This window comes from Apiotrichum porosum (genome assembly GCF_003942205.1).
Source record: "Apiotrichum porosum strain DSM 27194 chromosome Unknown scaffold_7, whole genome shotgun sequence".
Taxonomy (NCBI): Eukaryota; Fungi; Basidiomycota; class Tremellomycetes; order Trichosporonales; family Trichosporonaceae; genus Apiotrichum; species Apiotrichum porosum.
In genome coordinates this window covers 266,201-286,687 of record NW_021167114.1, presented here as the reverse complement: position 1 = coordinate 286,687, position 20,487 = coordinate 266,201, and the positions used below count along the sequence as shown (strand labels likewise).

Here is a 20,487-nt window from a genome sequence, read left to right as displayed (position 1 = left end):
GCGCAAGCGTTGCTAGCAGGTGTTTGGGGGCAGAGAGAGAAAGTGGCCAGGTCTGTAGTACGAGTAGTCGACCCAGGCGCACAGGACGGAAAGGGGAGAGTTGACGACAGATGGTGGTGAGCCGCACACACATAAGACCTGAGAGAGAGAGAGCTCTGCCGTCAGTGGGGGACACATCCGTGGGAAATCTGCGACACGTGAGCGAGATGACGGTGGCGACGCGGGAGCAATTAGTAAGGCGTTTGACGTGAGAGCACCCGTGGGAGATGTGGGAGGTGGAGGTGGCCCTCTCTTGACAATGGTGTCCAGTTCCAGATGGTTCGCTCATTGTTCATCACACCTCGTTCCTCCCAACCCAAACCCCACCATGTACGACGACCAGGCGAACGAACGCAAGGTGCAGAACCTCGACCGTCTGGTGTACAGCTCGGACATTGGCGCCGCCACGTACCCCGAGAACGCGCGTGCCGCTGCCGTCCAGCTCGACGACATTGCCGCGGTGCTCCGAGACCGTGCGTCCATTCCCGGAGCACAATGGAGACGGAGTTGCATTGACTGACACCTCCCACAGCTAGCACCCGCGAGACGTTTGGCGGGACCGACCTGCCCAGTGTCCTCGTCAAGATTGTCAATACCCCACTGCCTGCTGTGGATGCCGCAAACTATGGCCCGCATCTCCAAGTCCTCGAGCAGGTCGGGCGCGTGGCTGCCAACCTCGTGGCTGACTGTGGTAGGTAGGCGCTGAACGATTCAGTATACCTGACCCACAGATGTGAACCGTGACCGTCTGGCCACGGCGGGCGAAGGCGGCTACCCACTCCCGACATTGCAGCTCATCACCAAGCGTCCCCTGCTCCCCCTCCAGGCCCTGCGGCCGCTCGTGGCAAGCCTGCTTAACCTCACGGTCGAGCGCCACGGTGAGTTCTTGCGCGCACGCCATGGCACGGTACTAACTTGGCAAGGCCCCTCTGTCGCTGCTCTCTCCTCGCACGACAACCTCGTCGCCGTGATGACCCTCGCTGGAGCGGTGCACACTCCTGGCGCGTGGGCAGAGGACGACGCCGACGCGCGTTCGGGCGTGGCGGCGTGGCTGTGGACCATTGCCGACAACCTCATCGACGAAAGCTCAGCACCAGAGTATTCCCTTTCGGCGGCGGACGTGCGCCTCTTCCTTCCTCCTCTGCAGTGTGCGGCGCCGCGCGAGGCGCCCGTGGACGACGATGGCGACTGCTTCTCGACGGACCTGACGCTCCTGACGCACGCCACGCGCGTGCTGGAGCGGTTCAACGCGGCGGACAAGCTCGACCACAAGGAGATCATGGGCGACACGGCTGCCATGGAGCAGATGCTCGATTTTGTGGAACTGGCACTGATCCCGTCCTGGGTTGAGGTGGACGACGACGAGCCCGGAGACAGCGAGAAGACGCTCGGCGTGGCCAAGGCCAGTATCGCGCGTACGGTCGTCTCGCTGCTCGCCGAGGCCGGCGACGTGGCGCCCACATGGGTGTGGGAGCGCGTCCAGGCCTGGCTGGACATGAATGACCGTGCAGACCTCGTGGCGTGCGCGCTGCTGAGCTACGGCAACCGCGCAAGAAGCGGTGAGCTAACGTACCAGGATGGCAAAAGCTGACCCCCGCCAGACGCCGCCGCCAAGACCCTCGTCTCTGAACCGGGCCTCGTCGCCCGCCTCGTCAAGCTCCTCGTCCCCGGCACCCCGGTGATCGTGCAGCACGCCCTCCTGGGTCTGCTGCGCAACCTCTCCATCCCAGCCGACAATAAGCGTATCCTCGGCGCCGCGGGAGTCGTCGAGGGCGTCGTCGCCCTGGACCCGTGGTGCAGCGCGCGCGACCCCGTCGGGAGCGTGCAGGGCGGCGCGATTGGCGTGATCAAGAACCTCGTCCGGGAACCGGTCGCAGCCAACGACGCGGACAAGGCCGCCAACAGCGTGCGCTTCTTGGCGCCAGTCGTCGACGCTGTCGCCGCCGCAGCGTCGATCACGGAGATCAACGACAACGACGACGGCATTCTCTCCGCTTCCGCGTCCGCGTCCGTGGCGACGCCCGCCCCGGGCCCCGAGGCACTGCACGCCATGATCGCACGCACAAACGACCCGGCGCTCGCGATGGAGGGCACGCGCGTGTGGGCCGCCGCCATCCGTGCGCTCGCCAGCGTGCCGCTCGCGACGGCCACGGCGGCGCAGCGGACAGCCTGGTCCCGCGTCAGCAGCGCGCGCGTGCTCGCCGACCTGGCGCGCATGCTCGTCGCGGGCGAGCAGCACATTGTGCTCGTCAACGAAGGCGTGGTTGCGCTGTCGCTGCTGGCGGCGTTTGGCAGCGGCAGCGGCAGCGACGGCGACGGCGACGGTGATAGCTCCAGTGCTGCGGCAATTGACGCAGCGCTCATGCAGCCGCAGGCGGTCACGACCAAGGCGCGCGTCGAGGACGCCGAGGTCGAGACGGGCAGCACGCGGCGGGGCGCCGACGTGCTCGCGCGCGTGCTCGCCCCGCGCGCCGACCGGCCGGTGGCGGCCGAGGTGCAGGCTGGCGCGGTCACGCTCGTGCGTCTCCTCAATGGCGGCGCCGTGCGGGGCGTGTGTGCGCGCGAGATTGCGCTGGCTGGCGACGAGGGCCGGTCCGTGGCTGCCGGCGCTGCCGAGCTGGCCGTGCTCGCCACGGCCAAGGACAAGACCACAGAGGCGCAACAGTGAAGAGCGAGCAAGAGAAAGACGCAAGACGCAAGAGCAAAGCATATTGGATATTCCAGTTTTTATAGTCACCACGACGATGTACAGATTTCTAGATCTCGGCAGTGGAAATACCGAACGCGCTACAGATTGGTTGACAACACACTTCCTTCCTTACTTGCTTCCTTCCTTCCTTCGTTTGTCCCCTCCCCCGTCAACACACCTCGCCGTCACACTACGACTCGTAGTCTTCGGTGTAGATGGCGACGTGGCCGCGCGAGTCGCCACGCAGGATGGTGCCCGGGTGGATGTGGCGCGAGACGAGGTTGCGCACGACCGTGTTGAGCTTTGTGGGGCCGCACACGGCCACCATCATGGATCCCTCTGCGGCGCGCAGCTCCTCTTCAAAGATGGCGCCGAGCTTGGGCCGCCCGCCGCGCGCCATCTCGGACAGCACCGACGTGGCCGCATAGTCGGCCTCGTCGATCCACAGGCTGCCGGCCTGCAAGCCGCCGTTGGCGGTGCCGGCACCGGGCCCGGCATCGTACATGCTCTTGCCGGCCTCGGCCCTGCTGCCCGTGTCCTCGAGGAGGATCATGGACTGGGTGCGCGACCGGACCGACATGGCGTTGCGCATGCTCTCGGCGTCGTCGCCAAAGACCATGGATGGCGAGCGCGAGGGCCCTGCGCTGCCGGTGGGAGACGCGCCGTTCATGTAGCTGGGCGCAAAGCTGACAGGGCGGCCAAGACCCAGGCCGTCACCGCCGTTGTAAGGGTCGTAACGGTCGTACACGCTCGAGGCGACTGAGCGGTGGCTTGCGCGCCTGTCACGGTAGTCGGCGTCAGGAGCGAGCAGGTGCGAGCTACGGTAGTCGGCGTTGGCATCGGGGCCGAGCATTGCCTGGTGCTCTTCGTCGTAGACCGAGAACGGGTTCGTGTCAACGGTACGAACCGAGGGAGCGATGCTGCTGGCGGCCATGCTGGTGACGCGCGAGTGGCCGCGGCCGTTGGGTGCAAGCCTGTCGCCAGAGGCCGGCATAGGCTGGCCGTCCTTGTTAAAGTAGCCCGATGGAGGGCGCGAAATAGGACGTGAACCAGGACGGCTGTCTGCGCCGGCAAGGGGAGCATACGGCATCGGGGGCGAAAGCGTCGACTGGGGCCTGGGGGGCGGGCTGGTGGCCGAGTCTACGTCGGACATGGCGGCACGCTTGGCGACCTTGCGGCTGCGAGCACGGCGCATCTTACCCTGCTTCTGCAGGTGGCGCGACAGCTCGTCCTCGGCGTCGTCCTTGACGTTGTCCTCGTCGGCAAAGTTGGTGAGGTCGGCCGCTCCGGCACCGGCATACTCCATCTCGACGTCAAAGTCGTCGTGGTAGCCGCGGTAAGGGTCTTCACTGACACCACTGATACCACTGATACCACTGATACCGGACATGTCCGAAGCCACCGAGTCTCGAGACGACGAGCGATCCATGTAGCGGGACGAGGGGGTTCCAGCGAGTTTTGGTTGTATTCCTGCGGCGGCGGGGCGACGTTGGAGACGTAAATGTCAATCTTGAGAGCCGTGTTGCCCACAAGCTTCCTGGCACGGCACAGAGCCGACGCACACCATGCCAGCTCGGCATATTCGCGCGCAACCCAGACAAAACGGATACGACGGGTCTTGTTCTTAAACTCGCCACGAGCCATCATCTGGGTGAGGAAGTCGCAAACGGCAATGCCAAAGCTGACACCAGTGCCACCGCAAATGATGAGAATGGACGAATAGTCGCGCCAGCGGACACGGCCGGCGGATCCCATGGGGCCGTCAATCTTGGCACGCACAAACACGGGAGCCGCCTTGGTGACCATGCCACCTTGCTTGGTGGCAGCCTGCATGCTCGCCTCGGAGCGCTCGCGGACGAGGTCGTACAGTTGGCGAGTGAGGCCCTTGCGCGCCTTGATGATGAGAACCATTTCCTCGGGGTCGTTGCCGCAGACCGTGAACGGGTGCGACTGGAAGCGCGAAAGCTCGGGAAGGGTGAGGAGGACACTCTGACCCGGAGCCCACGAAATGGGCCGCTTGACACGGACGGTGAGGCGGACCATGCGGGAAGGCAGCAGCTGCGCCTGGGCAAAGCCGGCGGGGACGACAGGTGGCGGAGCAATCAGGGGCACGTTAGGTGTCGTGCCAAAGGAAGTCATTGATTCACGGGACATGTCGTTCCGACGCGGGCTGTTGTAGCCAGAAGAGGCACCGTCCGTTGTTGTCGTAGGCTGCGTCAAACGTGCCCGCGGGTTGAATCTCGGCGTCGCCGTAACCAGCGTTGGGGTTTGAGGCCTTACGCTGCTGCTGCTGTTGGAATCCGCGGTTGTCATCGATACCCAGCATCTTGTCGTTGAACTCTTCGAGCACAATGTCGTCGGTCGCAAGGCCTTCGTAAGACTTGCCTCCCCGGGCAGTACGGCTGCCACCAGAGTTGATGCGGGCGTAACGCAGCATACGCCAGACGCGGTCGGCACCCCAGAGGGCAGCGGCGGCTGCGATCCAGTACCAAAGCACCGGGTGGTGCAGGACCGAGGCGACCATGGTGATGAGGACAATGGTGACGTGCGAAAAGTAGAAGAACTCGTAGCGGTTCTGGCGGATGGGACGGACACTGAGGACCATGAGGAGGCAGAGGAAAAAGTAGGCGACAATGCCGCAGACGAAGCGAACCGAGGTGAACAGCGTAAACCACACGGCCTTGCCGTTGTATTGGTCGCGGAAGAGCTGGACCGTCCACAGCGCAACGTGCGCGGTTGTCATGGCCCAGATGATCCAACCGGTCACACGGTGGAAGGTCATGAGCTTGTCCGAGTACAGGTGAGTAAACACCTTGACGGAGAAGATGGCAAACGGCGGGGCCTTGAGCGCGAGCAGGACCACGAGCGGGAAGAGGGCAAACGACATGATACCGAAGCGGCTGGCGGTCGACCACATCGACTTGCCAATCGAGTACGATGGGCCCGTGTTAGTGGCCATGCCGCGCTTTGCGGCGCTGAACAGACCGAGACCGGGGGCAATGTAGTCGGTGCCGACAAAGCAGAGGGCAATGGCCAAGCCGGTAACGAGGAGAGACACAAGGAGGACGCTGTTGCTGGGCAGTGCGGTGGACCTGCTGCCCTTTTTCGAACCGATGGTGACACGCCGCATGCCCCATTTGTTGAACCCTGCTCCAATGGAACCGCCTGCGATGCGCAAGTGGTGGGCGACGGCGTACGTGACTGCAATGCCGGCAAGCACCATCCAGAAGATGACCGCGTAGCGGTATGACGGTGTGCTGTGGAAGAGGGTCAGCGCGAGGTGGTCGCTTGGGAGAAACAAGGCCTGAGCACAAACCTCATCATATGTGCTGATAGGTATGCACTGGCATAGTCTGCCGTGCCCGAGCCTGTTGCCACGACTGATGGGTCGACCTGGAAGTGTCAGTGGTGGGTTCGTTGGGGCGCGTATGGGTTGTGCGTGTGTGTGCTCACGGCTCCGGTCGTTGCTGCTGCTGGGTATGTTGTCAGCTGGTGTTTCGAGGACGCGCGGGGGTGGTGGTGGTGGTTTGTGTGACTCACTGCCTGTTGCGACTGCCGCTGAAGTGACTGTGACGATGACTGGGACTTGTGCTTGAGTGTACTGCATTGGGGGCTTGTAGACCCCCGTCGCTGCGAGCGACGCTGTGGTCGCGCCGGTGACTGTCATCGTCACTGTGTGGTCGCGCGCGAGGTGTGTGGTGGAGAGAAAGAGAGAGAGAGAGACAGAGAGAGAGAGAGATGGCGGTGTTTGTGTACGAGCAGTGTATATTTCATCACACAGCTGCCTGGGGCCTCGAGCGCGCGCCGCCGTCGCCGCCCGCCCTGAGCCCATGGCCCATGGCCCCATGCATATACCGCGCGTGTGCAGCGTGCAGCGTGCAGCGTGCAGCAGCGTCCCCCTGTTCGCAGCAAGAAAAAGGTGCTGGCACCCACTCTGGCCGTTGCTGCCATGCGTGTACGTACATGCATGTGCACTGTCTCGCCCCCCCCCCTCCTTCATCGCCTCTCTGTGGGACGCGCTTGGCTGGGAGAACGGTCTCTGCAGATCTCACGCGGGGGTGGGGGCTCTGGGCCAGACGAGGGACGACAGTTCCGCGCAAAACCCCCCCCCTGAGAGCTCTGAGGGCGAGCGCTCTGATTCTCTCCCCGCTCCCTTCTTTTTCCCCTTTTTTTGCAAAATGCACAGCAGCAGTGAAATGCTCTTTTCCCGCGGAGAGGCAGCAGCATGCAGCGCAGCGCGGAGGGCCATCCGCGGTTCAGGCATGTTGCTTTGCTCTCTGACGCTTAATCGCTATAAGCAACCACGCCCGGGGGGGGGGGGGGGGTCACAACAAACACCACAAACACAATACCCAATACACATTCCAAAATAGTCCTGCTGTGCACTCTGTGTCTTCCCTCCGTACCATTTATGCGTGTGTGTCTTCCCTGCCCTGTTGCCACCCACATACCGTCACCTCGAGGCCATGGTTTACTAGCCTCGTGGCCAGCTCGTTCCCATACTCAGCCATCTCGCGCCATCATTGTCTCCCTTTGTGCTTTTCCTCACCCACGGCCATTTGAATTTCCCCCCCACCCCCCAGGTCCTGCCGCCTGCGGACTGCGGTATCTCACCCATTCCGTTGCATTCGTTGCCTCGCCGGGACCGGGGGACCTGACGCTGGCGCGGCTGGTGCCAAACAACACCAAGTTGCAAGTAACCAGGTATTTTCGTCTCCGGTACTTTCGGCCTGCTCATCCCACAGTCAGCCGTCAGTGCTAGACACGGACAGCTGTTCCGGACATGCAGGACCCCTGCCGAGCGGCTGAGCGGCCGAGAGTTGCTGAATTGCTGAGCTTGTGCACTTTGCTGCCCTCGTCGCCGTCAACAACAACAGCGAAACGCGCTCCGGCAAATGCCGAGATCCGCAGCACCCAAAAGAGCCGGGTCCTGGGGTCAACTGGCTTCCAGTCACGTGACCCACCACGTGTTCTCATCTCGACTGCTCGACTGCGATCCGACTCGGGCCACCACCACACGGGCGGCGGCCGCCCACCAACATCCACCAGCGAAGTCGGCGCCGTCTTTGCCTGCGAGTTAGACTCTGCTATGCTCGTCGTGCGTGCCACCCGCCAGCTCACACCAGTCCCCCTCCTCCGCCCTTCCCTTCACCTCACTGCCCGGTCCTACGCCGCCACAGCCACCAGCAAGCGTATCCCCCCCGCAATGGACACCGACCTCCAGTACACGCCCGAGCGCGGCGACGAGCTCCGCGCAAACGTCCAGGACGTCCTCGCCGAGCTCAAGGCAGCCGCTCCCGCTGGATCTGACGTGAGTGTGACGGCGTGTGTTCTGGACCGTGTGGCCACTCCTTATCCGTGAGATGGCGGCGATGTCGAGCAAAGAACGGAGGTGTCGAAACGGTTCAATCGCAGCTCCGTTCGGCCCTTTCGTCAGCCTCTCCCAGGACCCTCCCACTCCTGCCTCCAGCACCTGCCCTGCCCCACACACTAACGTTCCCAGCCCCGCCTCGTCGCCATCTCCAAGATCAAGCCCGCCTCGGACATCCAGGCGCTCTACGACGCCGGCCACCGTCACTTTGGCGAAAACTACATCCAGGAATTGGCCGACAAGGCCGTCATCGTGAGTTTCGAGTCGTTACGAGGAGCCGATAGACGTCACGACGTCACTGTAGTGGCACCGAGAGGAGCCAGACGAGCCAGAGCGAGCCAGAGTGGGAGGGGTGTGTCAGAGGCCTGCCCGGGTACCCGGGTCTGTCTTCTGCCTCCTGCCATCGCGCACTGCGCAACACGGCGAGAGGCTCGGCGCTCGGCGAGCACCGGGCAGCGCGGCTGTCGGGTTCCTCTGCCGCCCGCCACCCAGCCCGACGCGCGACGCGCGACGACACCCCTCTCTCTCTCTCCCCCTCCCCTCCTCCGCTTTCATTCATCCCTTGCTCCCTGCCATGGCGGTCTTCTGTGGCCGTGTTCTGCGGGTACAGAGCAGGATCCGGCGGGGCGGCGGCCGGGTATATACCAAAACCTCAAACGCGCCAAGACCCGCCCGCTTCTGCTGGACGCGGGCTGTGCAAGGCACGGAACAGAGGTGTTGGTGTTTGGTGTCGAGCGCGCTGCCCCGGCCGGATAATTGCCATTGCAATTGCAGTGCTGCTTTGTGGTTTTTGCTTCTGCAACAGCAATAAATCGGGCTAGGGTGTGGTGTGCGGCAAGGCATCGCCTTTGAGTGGGCGCCTCGCACTGGTGCGCGATCCCTTGGCACTTGGCATACAGGAGGGACCGTGTCTGGGTGTGGGTGTCGTGTTGGTGGCATGCGGGAACGTCGGGGGGGGCCAATTGTGCTGGTTTGTTAATTTCCTCGAATTTCACGGTCTTGGACGTGCGCACTTGCTGGATCGGGGTTGCGTCTGGCAAGACGCGTAGTGGGGGACCATTGAACGAGTCTGTGGCTGGAACAACCTCGCCGCCGGCATGAGCGCGCCATGGGATCATGGGAGCCGCTTTGGCGGAAACCACCCTCATGACGCGGTCCTGGTCCCTCCAGATCTGCTTACGAGACGGTGATCGCGACGCGAGACGCGTTGCCATACACAACGCTGGTGGCACAATGTCATCCTGCCTCGTGGCGCCACAACGTCGCTGCACCATGTTCCTCCCCCCCCCCCCCCCCCCCCCACCCCGGGAACCACCCCCGACTGACCTCCCCAGCTCCCCAAGGACATCCAGTGGCACTTTGTCGGCTCGCTGCAATCCAACAAGGCCAAGCTCGCGACCGGCATCGAGAACCTGTTCGTCCTCGAGACCCTCGCGACCACCAAGCTCGCCGACCTGCTGCAGAAACAGCTCGCGCCCACGGGCCGCACCCTGCGCGTCTACTTGCAGGTCAACACGTCCGGGGAAGACGCCAAGTCGGGCGTCGAGCCGCTGACGGCGGCTGACGCGTCGACACCGCTCGCGCTCCTCGCTGCGCATGTGCGCGACGCGTGCCCCAACCTGACCATTGCGGGCGTCATGACCATTGGGTCGTGGGACGCCAGCCACGCCGAGGGTGAGAACCCGGACTTTATCGCGCTCAAGGGCACGCGCGGCCACCTGGCGGCCCTGCTCGGCGTGCCCGAGACGAGCCTCGAGCTGAGTATGGGTATGAGCTCGGACTTCGTAGAGGCCGTAAAGGAGGGAAGCAGCAGCGTGCGTGTCGGCACGAGGATCTTTGGCGCGCGGCCCCGGAAGCAGTAGGGGAGAATAGAGAGACCGGGGAGACACACACAGACAGACACAGACACGCAGACACATGGATACATTATACATTTTCTTCTTCTTCAGACTCTGTATACAACCCACAGGCCAGGGCGCCGGGACATGGTGAGAAACCAAGGCCTGCCAATGGCAATTCAAACTGCAGTATCCTCCGCCACGCTCACACCAGCGCTCACGCTCACGCCCACGCTCACACCAACCTTCACGCCGTCTAGCGGAACGGGAACCCGCCCTGCGCCTCTCCGGGACCGACCTTCATCCAGAAATCGGCCAGGTCGAGGGCTTCGAACGGGTTGGCCCCGCCGGCCGGGTTGGTGAACCAGTCGTCGAGGGTCGCGAACCCAAGGTTGTTGGTCACGCTGATGCTCTCGCGCGGGTGGACGTTGCCCATTTCGCTGAGGGGCTGCGCGTGCGGCGGCGCCACACCCGTGCCGTATGGGAACGACAGGCCCGACGTGGGGTTGGACACGGGCGGGAGGGCCCAGTCGGGCGCCTCGGACCCGGGCACCCAGTTGGGCGGCGCCGGCGACGACGACGGCTGCTCGCGGTACGCCCCGCCGCCGCCTCCGCCGCTGTCGGTGCCGTCTGGCGGGCGGCTGTCGTTTTGCGCAGGCAGCGGGACAGTGTTGCCGCCCGTGGGCGAGTTGGCCGACGTCTGCATCCCCCGCGAGCTTTTGGCGCAGGGACTGCAGCTGCAGGCCGTACCGCACCGCCGGGTGGTCGCTGTCTGGCGACGCTTCCGCAAAGCACTCGCACAGGCGGTCAATGAGCTTGTGGACACTGATGTCAGTTCAGCGATCTCGCGTTGTCGAACTCACCCTTCATGGTCGGCACGGAGCATGGCGCCAGAGTACAGAGCCTTGAGGAGGACAATGGCCGCGTACGTGAACCACAAGAGGAAGCGGTTGGGGAGGTACGGCAGCGCGCCGCCCGGGTGCAGGCTGTCGACGCAGATGTGCAGGAGCTGGCGGGCGGCGTCGATAGACTGGAAGATGTATCGCGCATCGGGCGACGCGGCCGCGCCGCGAGGGAAGAGTGAGATGCTCTTGGGGGGCGCAACACCCTCCTGCAGCCTGTCCTCGGCCGACATGGCCGAACGCTCGACATGGGCCTGGAAGCTAAAGGCGCAAATGTACAGCTGGGTGTAGTAGAACATGGCCCACACGGCATCGGTGAGCGGGAAGAGCTTCCACTTCTTCTCGAGCCACAGGATCTTGAAGCCGTCGAGCGAGCGCGCCAGCTCGTCAATGTACTTGAAGTACTCGCCGTAGACGACGAGCGACCGCGTGCGTGCGGCGTTCGGGTACAGGACGTCGTGGGCGTTGGACATGAGCTGTGTGAGCTCGAGGTAGGTCTGGACGAGCGAGGCGAGGTCCTCTTGCTCTGGGTAGTCGGCCGGCGCCCCCTTGGGCGCCTTCATCTCGGTTAGGAATGGGAAGTTGCCCGGAGCCGCCGCTGGGCCTGTCTGTGCCGATGCCGAGAAACCTTGGAAGCAGAGCGCTGGGCCACGCGACCAGAAGGCCTTGCCGAGGCGCAGCGATACACTGTGAGGGTTAGCTATTCATCCACGCGAAGCATAGCTCGACCCACTGTCTGTCAAACAAGTAGCAGTACGTCCAAACAAGCCTCGCACGCTCGACCTCGTACGTCCTGTCGACCTCGGGGATGAGCTTGAGCGCAAGCTTGTCGATGCCCAGGCCATAGGCACAGCGAATAGCCATGCCAATGAGCATCCATGCCTGGCGGTTCTCGGCGCCGTGCACCTCCTCGCCAAAGCCCTGCGCGTGTACGGGGTCCGGGTTGGTGCGTGGGGGGTCGCGGGGCAGGTTCTCGGCGAGGAGGAGCAGCGCCTCGACGAGATCCACCGTGGGCGGTGCACCGAGACACATAATCTCACCGATCCAGCCGCGCATCACACCCCAGCTACGTTCGTGCACGTCGCGCATCCCGGGGACGTGGTTGTGGCGCGAGGCGATGATGATCATGGCAGTGACGAGGTAGCGCTCTGTATCGGCAAAGTCGGCAATCTGCTCTGGCGTGTGTGGGATCCGGTCGGCCGGGACCATGGGCTGCGGCCTTGTTAGCATAACACATACTCTGCAAAGGTAGACAGAACCGTTCCTACTCACGAAGAGATGGTGGTGGAACCTGAAGAATGCTCCGATGAGCGACGTCGCCTGCTCCTCGTCCACAATTCCCAGACGAATGAGCGCAAAGTCCTCGATGCGCGCAGGCTCGCTCCGGGAAACGGGGGGGAGGACACTGGGTCGACGTCTGTTCTGCGCGTCCAGCAGCGACCCGTCGTCTCCACCACCATTGCGGCCGCCGCGCGACCCCTCACCAGCGCTTGCCAGCGCGAGGATGTGCAGCGCGTCGCTCTCATTCTGCATGTCGGCCACAACGAGCGATGATGGGTCCGCCTTGGCGTGCGGGTCAAGCGGGTTGAGGTGCAGGCGCCGCCTCTTCTCGTGCAGCGGCGGCGGCGGGGGAGGTGCGCCGTGGGCTGGGGCATGATGCTGCGGTGGCGGGTTGAGGTGGGCGTGGGAGGAGATGGGCGACGGTCCGCTGCGGCCTGTGGAGGGGCTCATCCCCGAGCTGCTGTTGCTCGGGTGGTTGAAGAGGTAGTCGGTCTTGGGGGACGGGTTGAGCACATCGACGTGGGGCGGGTACTGGGGAGCCGAGGGTCCAGACACCGAGCCCGGCGCAGAAGGGTACCCGTTGTTCATACTCAGGCTGCCAGCACCACCACCCACACTCCCTCCGCCGCCAGAGCCCGAGAACGCACTGCCGTCGACCTCGTCCTCGCGCCGGCGCTTGTTGTTGCCGCCCCTTCGGCTCGGGGCGAAAACGCACTCGCGTGACTCGCGGCGGCATCGCGAACAAGGCGGTTTGGAAGGGGCATCAATGTCGCCCTGTGGGGTTTGTCAACAAAGCTCATTACGAGTTCCCGGGGGGGCGGATGGGGGGTGGGCATGCTCGACGCCCGCTAGTATCGTCGCAAAACTCGATGCCAGCGAGCAGCACGCAAAAGCGCCCCGGTAAACGGTGACCTTGCCCCGGCGACGCGGCGACGACCTAACCGGTCGTCGTGGGCGTAAGTCCTCCGTCCGCCCTCTTTGCACGCGAGCGACGCAACTCCCTCAGCATGCAAACAGTAGCGACCGAGGACGATGGGTCAAGGCCAGCCCTCCCAGGTTGCCAGCGGTACCCCATCGCTTGGCCCGGCGTCGGCGTCGGCGCCCGAGTCATCGGTGCTGGAGCCGCCGGCAACCCCGCAGTCCCCCGACAAAGACGCGTTCTATCCCCCCGAGATGACAAAGGCCACTCACAAGGTCACATTTGGCTTTGCGCGAGCGGCAGTGCAAGCTAGGCTGGTCAGCAGCGACTCTTCCCAGCGGTGGTAACTTGCCATGCGCGGTATCCTCTCTTAGCCTTGTCTTGCTTTTCCTTTTCGGCAGCGGCAGCAGCAGCGGCGGCGGCGGCGGCGGCAGAGGCAGAGACTGACCCAGACCCCGATGGTCCCGCGAGGCCTGCCGTGTCCTGTCTGTGTTGTTGTGGATGCATGTTGTTATGGTGTGGATGCGCGTGTTGCGCGTTCATGGCGGCGGCGGCGGGGCGGGGCGATGGATGGATGAGAGAGGAAGATGGGTGTGTTGTGGGCAATGGACACAAAGAGAGAGACAGAGCGTGTGTCAATGTTGCGCGACAGGTGAAAGGGCCTTGTCGTTCCCGGGGTCCCCCTTCCCCACCCAGTGCGGCCAGACGGCCAGCAGGTGGCTTGCGCCGCCAGAGCCAGAAGCGCACTCTGCCCCCCGGTGTGTGATGACGACACGCACGACCCGTACATCCTGCTCGGCTATGTTGTTTCTCTCTCCATGCCCATGCATTGAATGCTCGTCCTCTCCGTCTCTCTACATAATCGTGCAGTCCTCGCGCACACTGAGCGCATACATGGCCTTGTCGACCGTCTTTTCAATCTTCTTCCAGTCGCTGCGCCGTTGGATGAATTCGTAGATGCTGAGCAGAGCGCCGGTTAGCCCGGCTACCAGGACAAAAAAAGGAGAGAGGAAACGGAGAGGAAAAGGGCACGCAACCAGCAAGTGCGAGGTACAAACGCCATCTGTGCGATCTGTGCCGAGCGAGCAATGGACACGACAGCACGCAGCACGCATACCTCGGCCCCAAAAAGACGCACACTGCGCGGGCACGGGGTAGGTCAAATGAGGGCTGGCATAGACCGTCCCTGTGGTATTGTAGCCCGCAGCACCGATGGCGTTGGCTCACACACCAAATCCTTGCTCCGCGGCGGCGGACAGACACAACACAAACGTCCAAACACTGTCCGTCCTCATTCCTCTCCCCGCAGTGACTCACTCTTCAGGTGTAAACGTCCCGCCGTAGCGTGTCACGTCGCGCACAATCTGCGCCAAGTCCTTTGCATCCGACACGATAAACACGTGTCCGAGCATCTTGAGGTTTGCAAAGTCGTCCGTGATGCGCTGCTGCTTGAGCGACTGGACAAAGGCATGGTACGTGTTCAGGTCGGCGATGATCTGGAAACCACCCTCGAGCGAGATGATCTGGCGCTTCAAGTGGCGTTGCAGGATTCTGAAGGTTGTCAGTTGGCGGGGGCGGGGCTTGTGACCAATAGATCCAACTCACCCTTGCAAGCGGATGCCGACCTCCTGGTAGAAGACCTCGAGCACCTCCTTGGAAGTGCTGCCCTTGAGAAGGTTGCAGTGCATCTCGAGACATTTGATGGCCTCCTGGCATCCGACGGTCGCGCCCAGCTCCATGGGCGCTCCAGGTTCCGGGTAGTACTCGCGCGGGCCAGTCTTGACCACAATAATGTGCTCGACCTGCGGTGTTAGCTTCAAGGGATGAGCGGAGTAAGCTTACCTGGTGCATCAACACCTCGATGCCGGCATTGAGGCCGGCGGCGACGGCGTCGTCCAGAACACCTTCAAAGCGCTTCTTCTCGCGCATGACGGGGTTCAGAAAGTCGGTCTTGTCCACATACTGCGCAATCTCCTTGTCAAAGTAGACTTGTGTCATGCTCTGGATCGTGTCGCCGACGTGGACAAGCTCAAAGAACTGGAGGAGCGGGGCAACAGATGTACCGTCGCCTTGCTCCGCAGGCTTGTACGTGAGCATTTGCTCAGTCGCACTGGATCGTCAGCTTGGGAAATCATGGCATTCCGAGCTAGTTGACGCACATTTTGAAACCAGGAGCAATATGCCTGTCGCCAATAGCCTTGAGGGCAAGAATGAAAATCTCCTCGATACAGTCGACAACCTTGCTGCCACACTTGCCGGGATACTTTGCAAACGTCTCGGCACGCTTGAGCGCGTCGCGGTCACCGTGGATGAGCTCGAGCGCCGTGTCGAGCGACACGAGCAGCTGGAGGTTGGCAAAGCCGTCGGCCCCAGCGGCTGGGGTGGCGGCGCCCGAGCCAGCGGCCGTGGAAATGTCGGGCGTGGTAGCGCCAGACACCGAACCGGAAGCACCACCCCCATTGGCAGCGCCGGGCACCTGGAGCGTGTCCACCGCGTCGGTGAGCTCGTCCACCTCGTCCCTCTGTTCCTCCTTTTCATCCTCGGGCTCGGCGACGGGGACGTCAAAGACGACTTCGCCATTGACCATCTTGCCAGGTGTACCCTTATCCGTCGTCGTGCCCATGGCCCATTTCTGGGGGTTCAACATGGACAGGCCGGCCACTGCCTGTGTCGAACCAGAGACAATGGCCTTGCCTGCAAAGGTGACTGTGCGGGGCACAATGGTGACGGGCAGGAGAAGAACGTCGCGGAAACCAGCGAGCACATTGCGCTTCACCTGGTCGGGGTTTTGGGAACTGAGGAACTGGGGTCCCGTCGAGTGATGGCCTGCATGGTGGCGGCCAGCGCCCTTGGTGTCGGTTCCGAGCTCGGCGTCCCACGCGTTGCAGATGCCGTCGAGCACGCCCTTGACCCACTCGGTCTCGTCGTCGAGGTACTCGTCCATGTGGGGCTCGAACATGGTGTAGACGAGCTGCTCGATCCGGGCGTGCGGGATCTCGGTCTGCTTTTCGCCCAGAACCTCCATCGCCACATCGACCATTTTCCACGCTTGGACAAACGAGGCTGCCGACGCACGGAGCGACAGCTCAGGCGACATGATGCGGGTCTGGCCCAGAAGCGTGTTGATGTACTCGCCAATGACGTCCATTGTGACATGGTCGGCAAATGAGAGGACGACGCGAGCACCAGCAGGGAAGACGCGCACCGCAGTGGTAGCGTCCTGGCGGAACGATTCGAGGACGTGGGCCATGAACGCGTCCATCGGGGTAAAGTCGAGTTCGCGAACAATAGCCGTTCCCGATGGAGCCGGCACTTTCCTGTAATAATTGTGAGCTAGCTGATCATTGGGGGGCAGTCGGCCAGCTCCACTCACATAATGTTCTCTGTTGCGTCCCACTTGCCCGTCTCGTAAAACACCTCGCGCTTCTCAACCCACACCCTTCCGCACTCCCACTCATCTCGCCTGCCGCCTCCGGCCTCCCACACCTTCCAGCTCGCCTCGGCAGCCGAGCGCATGCCTGCTTCGTCCTTGCGCGAGTCGGCGCCCTCGAACGCGACGAGACATGTCGAGTCAAAGCGGTCGGCGGCGGACAGGAGGGCCTGGCGAAGAAATCCCCAGTCGTGGAGCGGCTGGAGAAAGGGGGAGAGGAAACGGATCAGAGCGAGCAGGAGGTCTCCTTGCTCGTCGAGGCTGGGTGGGAGGGCAGTCTGGGGGTTGGGTGGGAAGAGGAGAGACAGAGTCGACGAGGGACTGGGGCTGTTGCGCAAGTGCACGCAGTGAGGGACCAGCTCGCCGTGACGGCGCTGGTACGTCCGGTACCATGCGCCTGGGGGCGATGCTGCCGCCGCGGACGCGGCTGGCGTTGCGGAGGGCGGTGCGATGGCGAAGAAGCCCGTCGTCCGCCCCGCAGCTCCAGGCCGTGACGGAAGTGGCATGTCTCCAAAGTCCATGAGGTTCTTCTCGGCAGGTTTGGCGGGCACGGACGGCTTGGCAAAGTCGCCAAACTCGACGTCTTCAAAGACACCGTCACCGTTGCCAGCCTCACCAAAGTCTCCCCAGTCGTCGTCGACGGAGACGCGGCCAACGTTCATGCGTGGGCTGCTAACGCTCAGCCGCTTGTTGGATGCGCTGGGCTTTCGGGTAAGACTGCCAGCATGGCTTGGAGAAGCATTGTTGTTGTTATTTGTCGGCTGCGACGTGGGTGGTGGCGGTGCTGGTGCTTCCTTGTCTGTAGAGGGTGTTAGGGAACACTGCAGCGGTACGTCACTGCCCACCTGTTTCTGTAATGCCGAGTGCACGACACCTGGCCTCCCAAGCACCTTCGTCGCGGGCGATGCGTGCCAGAGCGCGGTTCGCACGCGCAAACGCCGGTACGTCGTGGACGGGGAGGAAGCCGACGATACGGACAACAATGTCCTCTGGCCACCGTCCGACGCGGGGCCCGGCACGACCGGCACGCGCGCGTGCTGCTGCCGAGGTGGATGGGCCAGCCTTGTGGGGCTTGAGGACTGAGCCGAATGATGAGAAGACACCGGGGGCCGATGGCCCACCGGGTTTTGATGGGGCCATGGGTGCCCACTTGTCCATGGCGGTGTGTTTGCTGGGTTGTTGGTGAAAGGCGATGATGATGAGGAGAGGACGCGGCATATGGGCCATCGCGGTGGAGGATGGACATGGCGGTTCGGGCACTTATTCGGGCCCCCCATATATAGATGCCGCATAAGAGCCTCTGTTCAGCGTGCACCCTCGACGAGGAGACCCCACGAGTGCATGTATAGCATCAGCAGTGACCAGTGAGGTGTGCGTTGCGTGATAGAGTAATGTGGCACATCAAAACAGCTTGTCGTGGGTGACTGTCATTGCTGGGTTGGTCGGAGGGTGGACCTTCATCTTGTGGCTGCTGGTGGTGGCCTAGGAGGCTGCTGTCCATCCACCGCTTTTAGGGGCACTTGGATACGGGGGAATCGATAAATGGAATGCAGAACCCAGCAGCGCATCCGTATAAGCAGAAGAGGGCACAGGTCCCCCACTAAAATCACGGTTGGGTACGGCCTGGGGGGTTGCATTCCGCCGTACCAGATCACCACCGTGTGTGTTCCTGAACGCCCAGGCGCCGCCGCCCGTTATCGTCGTCACCCGCTTCGGTCATGCGCGGACAACTGGCTCATGTTCATCATCATTTCTCCCTTCCACACCACCCATTTCTTCATCACCACTTGCCACCCAGCCCTCTCTTCCAGCATTGAGCGACTCCTCGCCCTCAAGAGCCTCGACACCAACAGTCTTGTCGACACTTCAGCGGCGATTTTTGCATCAACCAGAGACTTGTGCTCGCCATCGACTCGTCCACATGAACCAGACGAGTGTTTTTATATTTTCTCAACTTGTCTCTCTACACCTCGACTGCCAACCTGCAGGCTCCCAATTCCTCTTCTCCGCGTCCCTTTCGGCCCCTCCGACTTTTGCCGCCAGCGCACGAGGCACGGCGGCGCGCGTCGAGCACCCCCCGGTCGTCATGAACGCCGCGTCGCGCAACTCGAGCCCTGGCTTTGAAATACTCGAAGACTTCCCACTCCCAAACTCCCAAGTCCCTCCCTCCCAGCCGGTCCTGTCACAACCCACAGTCGAGGATGCACAGCTCACACTCGCTGACATGCGCCGCCTCGCGCGCGGGAGGGTTCGCCCACAGCCCTTGACATGCACCTTTGTGACCGACGGTGTCCCCTGCGTGGCCGTGTTGTTATGCGTTGATGGGCTGGAAAAGGTTAGCCAGCTGGACCTTGTTATTAGCCTGCAAGAGAGCTAACGGTATACAGCACCTGAACAGACACGCAGCACAGGCTCGTGCAGCTGACCAGGTTGGTGTGCGTCTTGCGGCTCCGCTAACCAGCACAGCGCGGCGAACAACACTGGTACGGGCTCAAGGATGACGCGGACCTCCGGGTGGCCGACTTGGATGGTAGCATCATGGCATATGTGGATCACGTCGCAGATTCAGTCTGCGCTTTTAAAGGCAAGTCAAGTCGAAACAGCATGCACACAGCGTTGCCCACTAACACTACTTTTAGACTGCCCGGGTCAGCGAGTGAACAAGCCCGAAGGTCACTACAGGAACTCTGAGCAGACTGGCAGACACCCCGCACCACCCTACCGCCTGGACCAGCTTCGCGATTTGCCCGGGCCGCAACGCTCACTGAAGATGCCACCACTGCGGCCGTTGCCGTCGCTGGTGCCCAACTACAACCTCATTGCGCTGCCCGTCCAGCCGTTCTCAGGCAACAACATCAACGGCACGACGGTCGCTGACCTCGAGTTCCCTATCCTCACGCAACGCGATCCAGACGCAGCCTTCCATGCCGCCGGCCACGGCCCGCCCAACATGTGGACCAGCTCCGATTTTGTCGCCCGTGCCGGCGGGCTGGAGAAGGACGACGACATCGAGGACGAGGCGCGGAGCATCTATGCGCCGTCGGTCTCGGTCGTCGGCTCGCAGATGATGAACCCGGCAGCGTTCAGGCATGCGCGCGCCCCGTCCGTCATGTCGGATATGAGCTTTGTGCCCGGGTCGCCGGTGGCAACTGTTGAGCGGATTGCGCGACGTCAGCGCGTCTTCGAGCCCGCGTCCACGCCCACGCCCAGCCAGCCGTTCGGATCCCAGCCCATGTCCCAGTCCCAGTCCCGCAACCAGATGCCCCCGCCCGCCACACCGAGTCGCTTTGGTGCCCTGCAGCAGCCGCCGCCAGCATTCGGTGGTGTCCAGGTGAGGGCGGTGCGTCGACAGCACGCTGGCCTCGACGACGAGTTGCCCAACCCAACGCGCACTGAGCGTGGTGCTGCGCCACTCACTGTGCGGCCCGTCCAGTACCGTCTGCAGCCCAGGCTCGTCCAGCACGTCCTCGACTATATCGGTGACAAGTTGAGCAAGAACCATGTGGTGAGTACAGTATACACGAACAACGGGGGCGAGTCTGACCCTCATAAGGTACCCGAGATGCAGCCCAAGAACGGCTCCGAGCCCCAACCACTCGCTGGCCCTGCTGGCCCGCAACCCATCGTCATCGACGACGCCGACGTCTTCGGTCCCCCCGTCCGCCTCGACAAGGGCAAGCGCAAGGCGTCTCCGCAGGACGAGTCCCAGCCGCCCTCCATCCTCGGCACGACCTCGCGCGGCGCCTCGACCTCGGCACCGGGCTCGCGCTCGCCCACGGCCAACCCCGGTCCGCCTCCGGCCAAGGTCCGTCGCCTCACCCGTATCCAGACCATCAGGGAGGAGCGGGCCGGCAAGGCGCAAGAGGAGGCAGAGGCCGACTTTGTCGCGGGCCTGTATGCATATCGCAAGACCGGCCGGTGGAATGGCTTCGAGAGCCTCGCTGTCCGCGCGGCGGCGCGGGAGGTTGTGGACAGTCTGAAGGGTGGGCAGTGAACGAGAAAGAAAAATAGGGGACGG

At 63.2% G+C, this 20,487-nt stretch overlaps 6 protein-coding genes across 6 annotated transcripts; 3 read left to right on the top strand and 3 right to left on the bottom strand.

Moving 5' to 3' along the window:
* Positions 1-367: 367 nt before the first annotated feature.
* Positions 368-2,707, top strand: EHS24_008406 (uncharacterized protein; the record flags this gene model as incomplete). Its single annotated transcript, XM_028623720.1, has 5 exons — positions 368-512; positions 572-730; positions 771-917; positions 963-1,598; positions 1,641-2,707. 5 exons carry the CDS (start codon positions 368-370, stop codon positions 2,705-2,707), a joined length of 2,154 nt encoding a protein of 717 aa, XP_028475694.1.
* A 211-nt stretch (positions 2,708-2,918) lies between these two features.
* On the bottom strand, positions 2,919-6,395 carry EHS24_008405 (uncharacterized protein; the record flags this gene model as incomplete). The annotated part of the gene is made up of 6 exons (XM_028623719.1): positions 2,919-4,077; positions 4,131-4,898; positions 4,951-5,985; positions 6,045-6,121; positions 6,182-6,201; positions 6,269-6,395. The coding sequence occupies 6 exons, from the start codon at positions 6,393-6,395 to the stop codon at positions 2,919-2,921; spliced, it is 3,186 nt and encodes a 1,061-aa protein (XP_028475693.1).
* Positions 6,396-7,511: 1,116 nt separating this feature from the next.
* EHS24_008404 (uncharacterized protein) lies at positions 7,512-9,961 on the top strand (the record flags this gene model as incomplete). The annotated part of the gene is made up of 4 exons (XM_028623718.1): positions 7,512-8,039; positions 8,232-8,351; positions 8,404-8,472; positions 9,434-9,961. The coding sequence occupies 4 exons, from the start codon at positions 7,512-7,514 to the stop codon at positions 9,959-9,961; spliced, it is 1,245 nt and encodes a 414-aa protein (XP_028475692.1).
* A 232-nt stretch (positions 9,962-10,193) lies between these two features.
* On the bottom strand, positions 10,194-13,546 carry EHS24_008403 (uncharacterized protein; the record flags this gene model as incomplete). Its single annotated transcript, XM_028623717.1, has 7 exons — positions 10,194-10,637; positions 10,693-10,762; positions 10,801-11,526; positions 11,573-12,051; positions 12,112-12,894; positions 13,312-13,429; positions 13,488-13,546. The coding sequence occupies 7 exons, from the start codon at positions 13,544-13,546 to the stop codon at positions 10,194-10,196; spliced, it is 2,679 nt and encodes an 892-aa protein (XP_028475691.1).
* Positions 13,547-14,352: 806 nt separating this feature from the next.
* On the bottom strand, positions 14,353-17,627 carry RCY1 (F-box protein: endocytic membrane traffic, recycling ReCYcling 1; the record flags this gene model as incomplete). The annotated part of the gene is made up of 6 exons (XM_028623716.1): positions 14,353-14,590; positions 14,645-14,841; positions 14,882-15,149; positions 15,199-16,356; positions 16,413-17,268; positions 17,315-17,627. 6 exons carry the CDS (start codon positions 17,625-17,627, stop codon positions 14,353-14,355), a joined length of 3,030 nt encoding a protein of 1,009 aa, XP_028475690.1.
* Positions 17,628-18,555: 928 nt separating this feature from the next.
* On the top strand, positions 18,556-20,463 carry EHS24_008401 (uncharacterized protein; the record flags this gene model as incomplete). The annotated part of the gene is made up of 5 exons (XM_028623715.1): positions 18,556-18,804; positions 18,857-18,898; positions 18,936-18,999; positions 19,109-19,974; positions 20,023-20,463. 5 exons carry the CDS (start codon positions 18,556-18,558, stop codon positions 20,461-20,463), a joined length of 1,662 nt encoding a protein of 553 aa, XP_028475689.1.
* Positions 20,464-20,487: the final 24 nt, after the last annotated feature.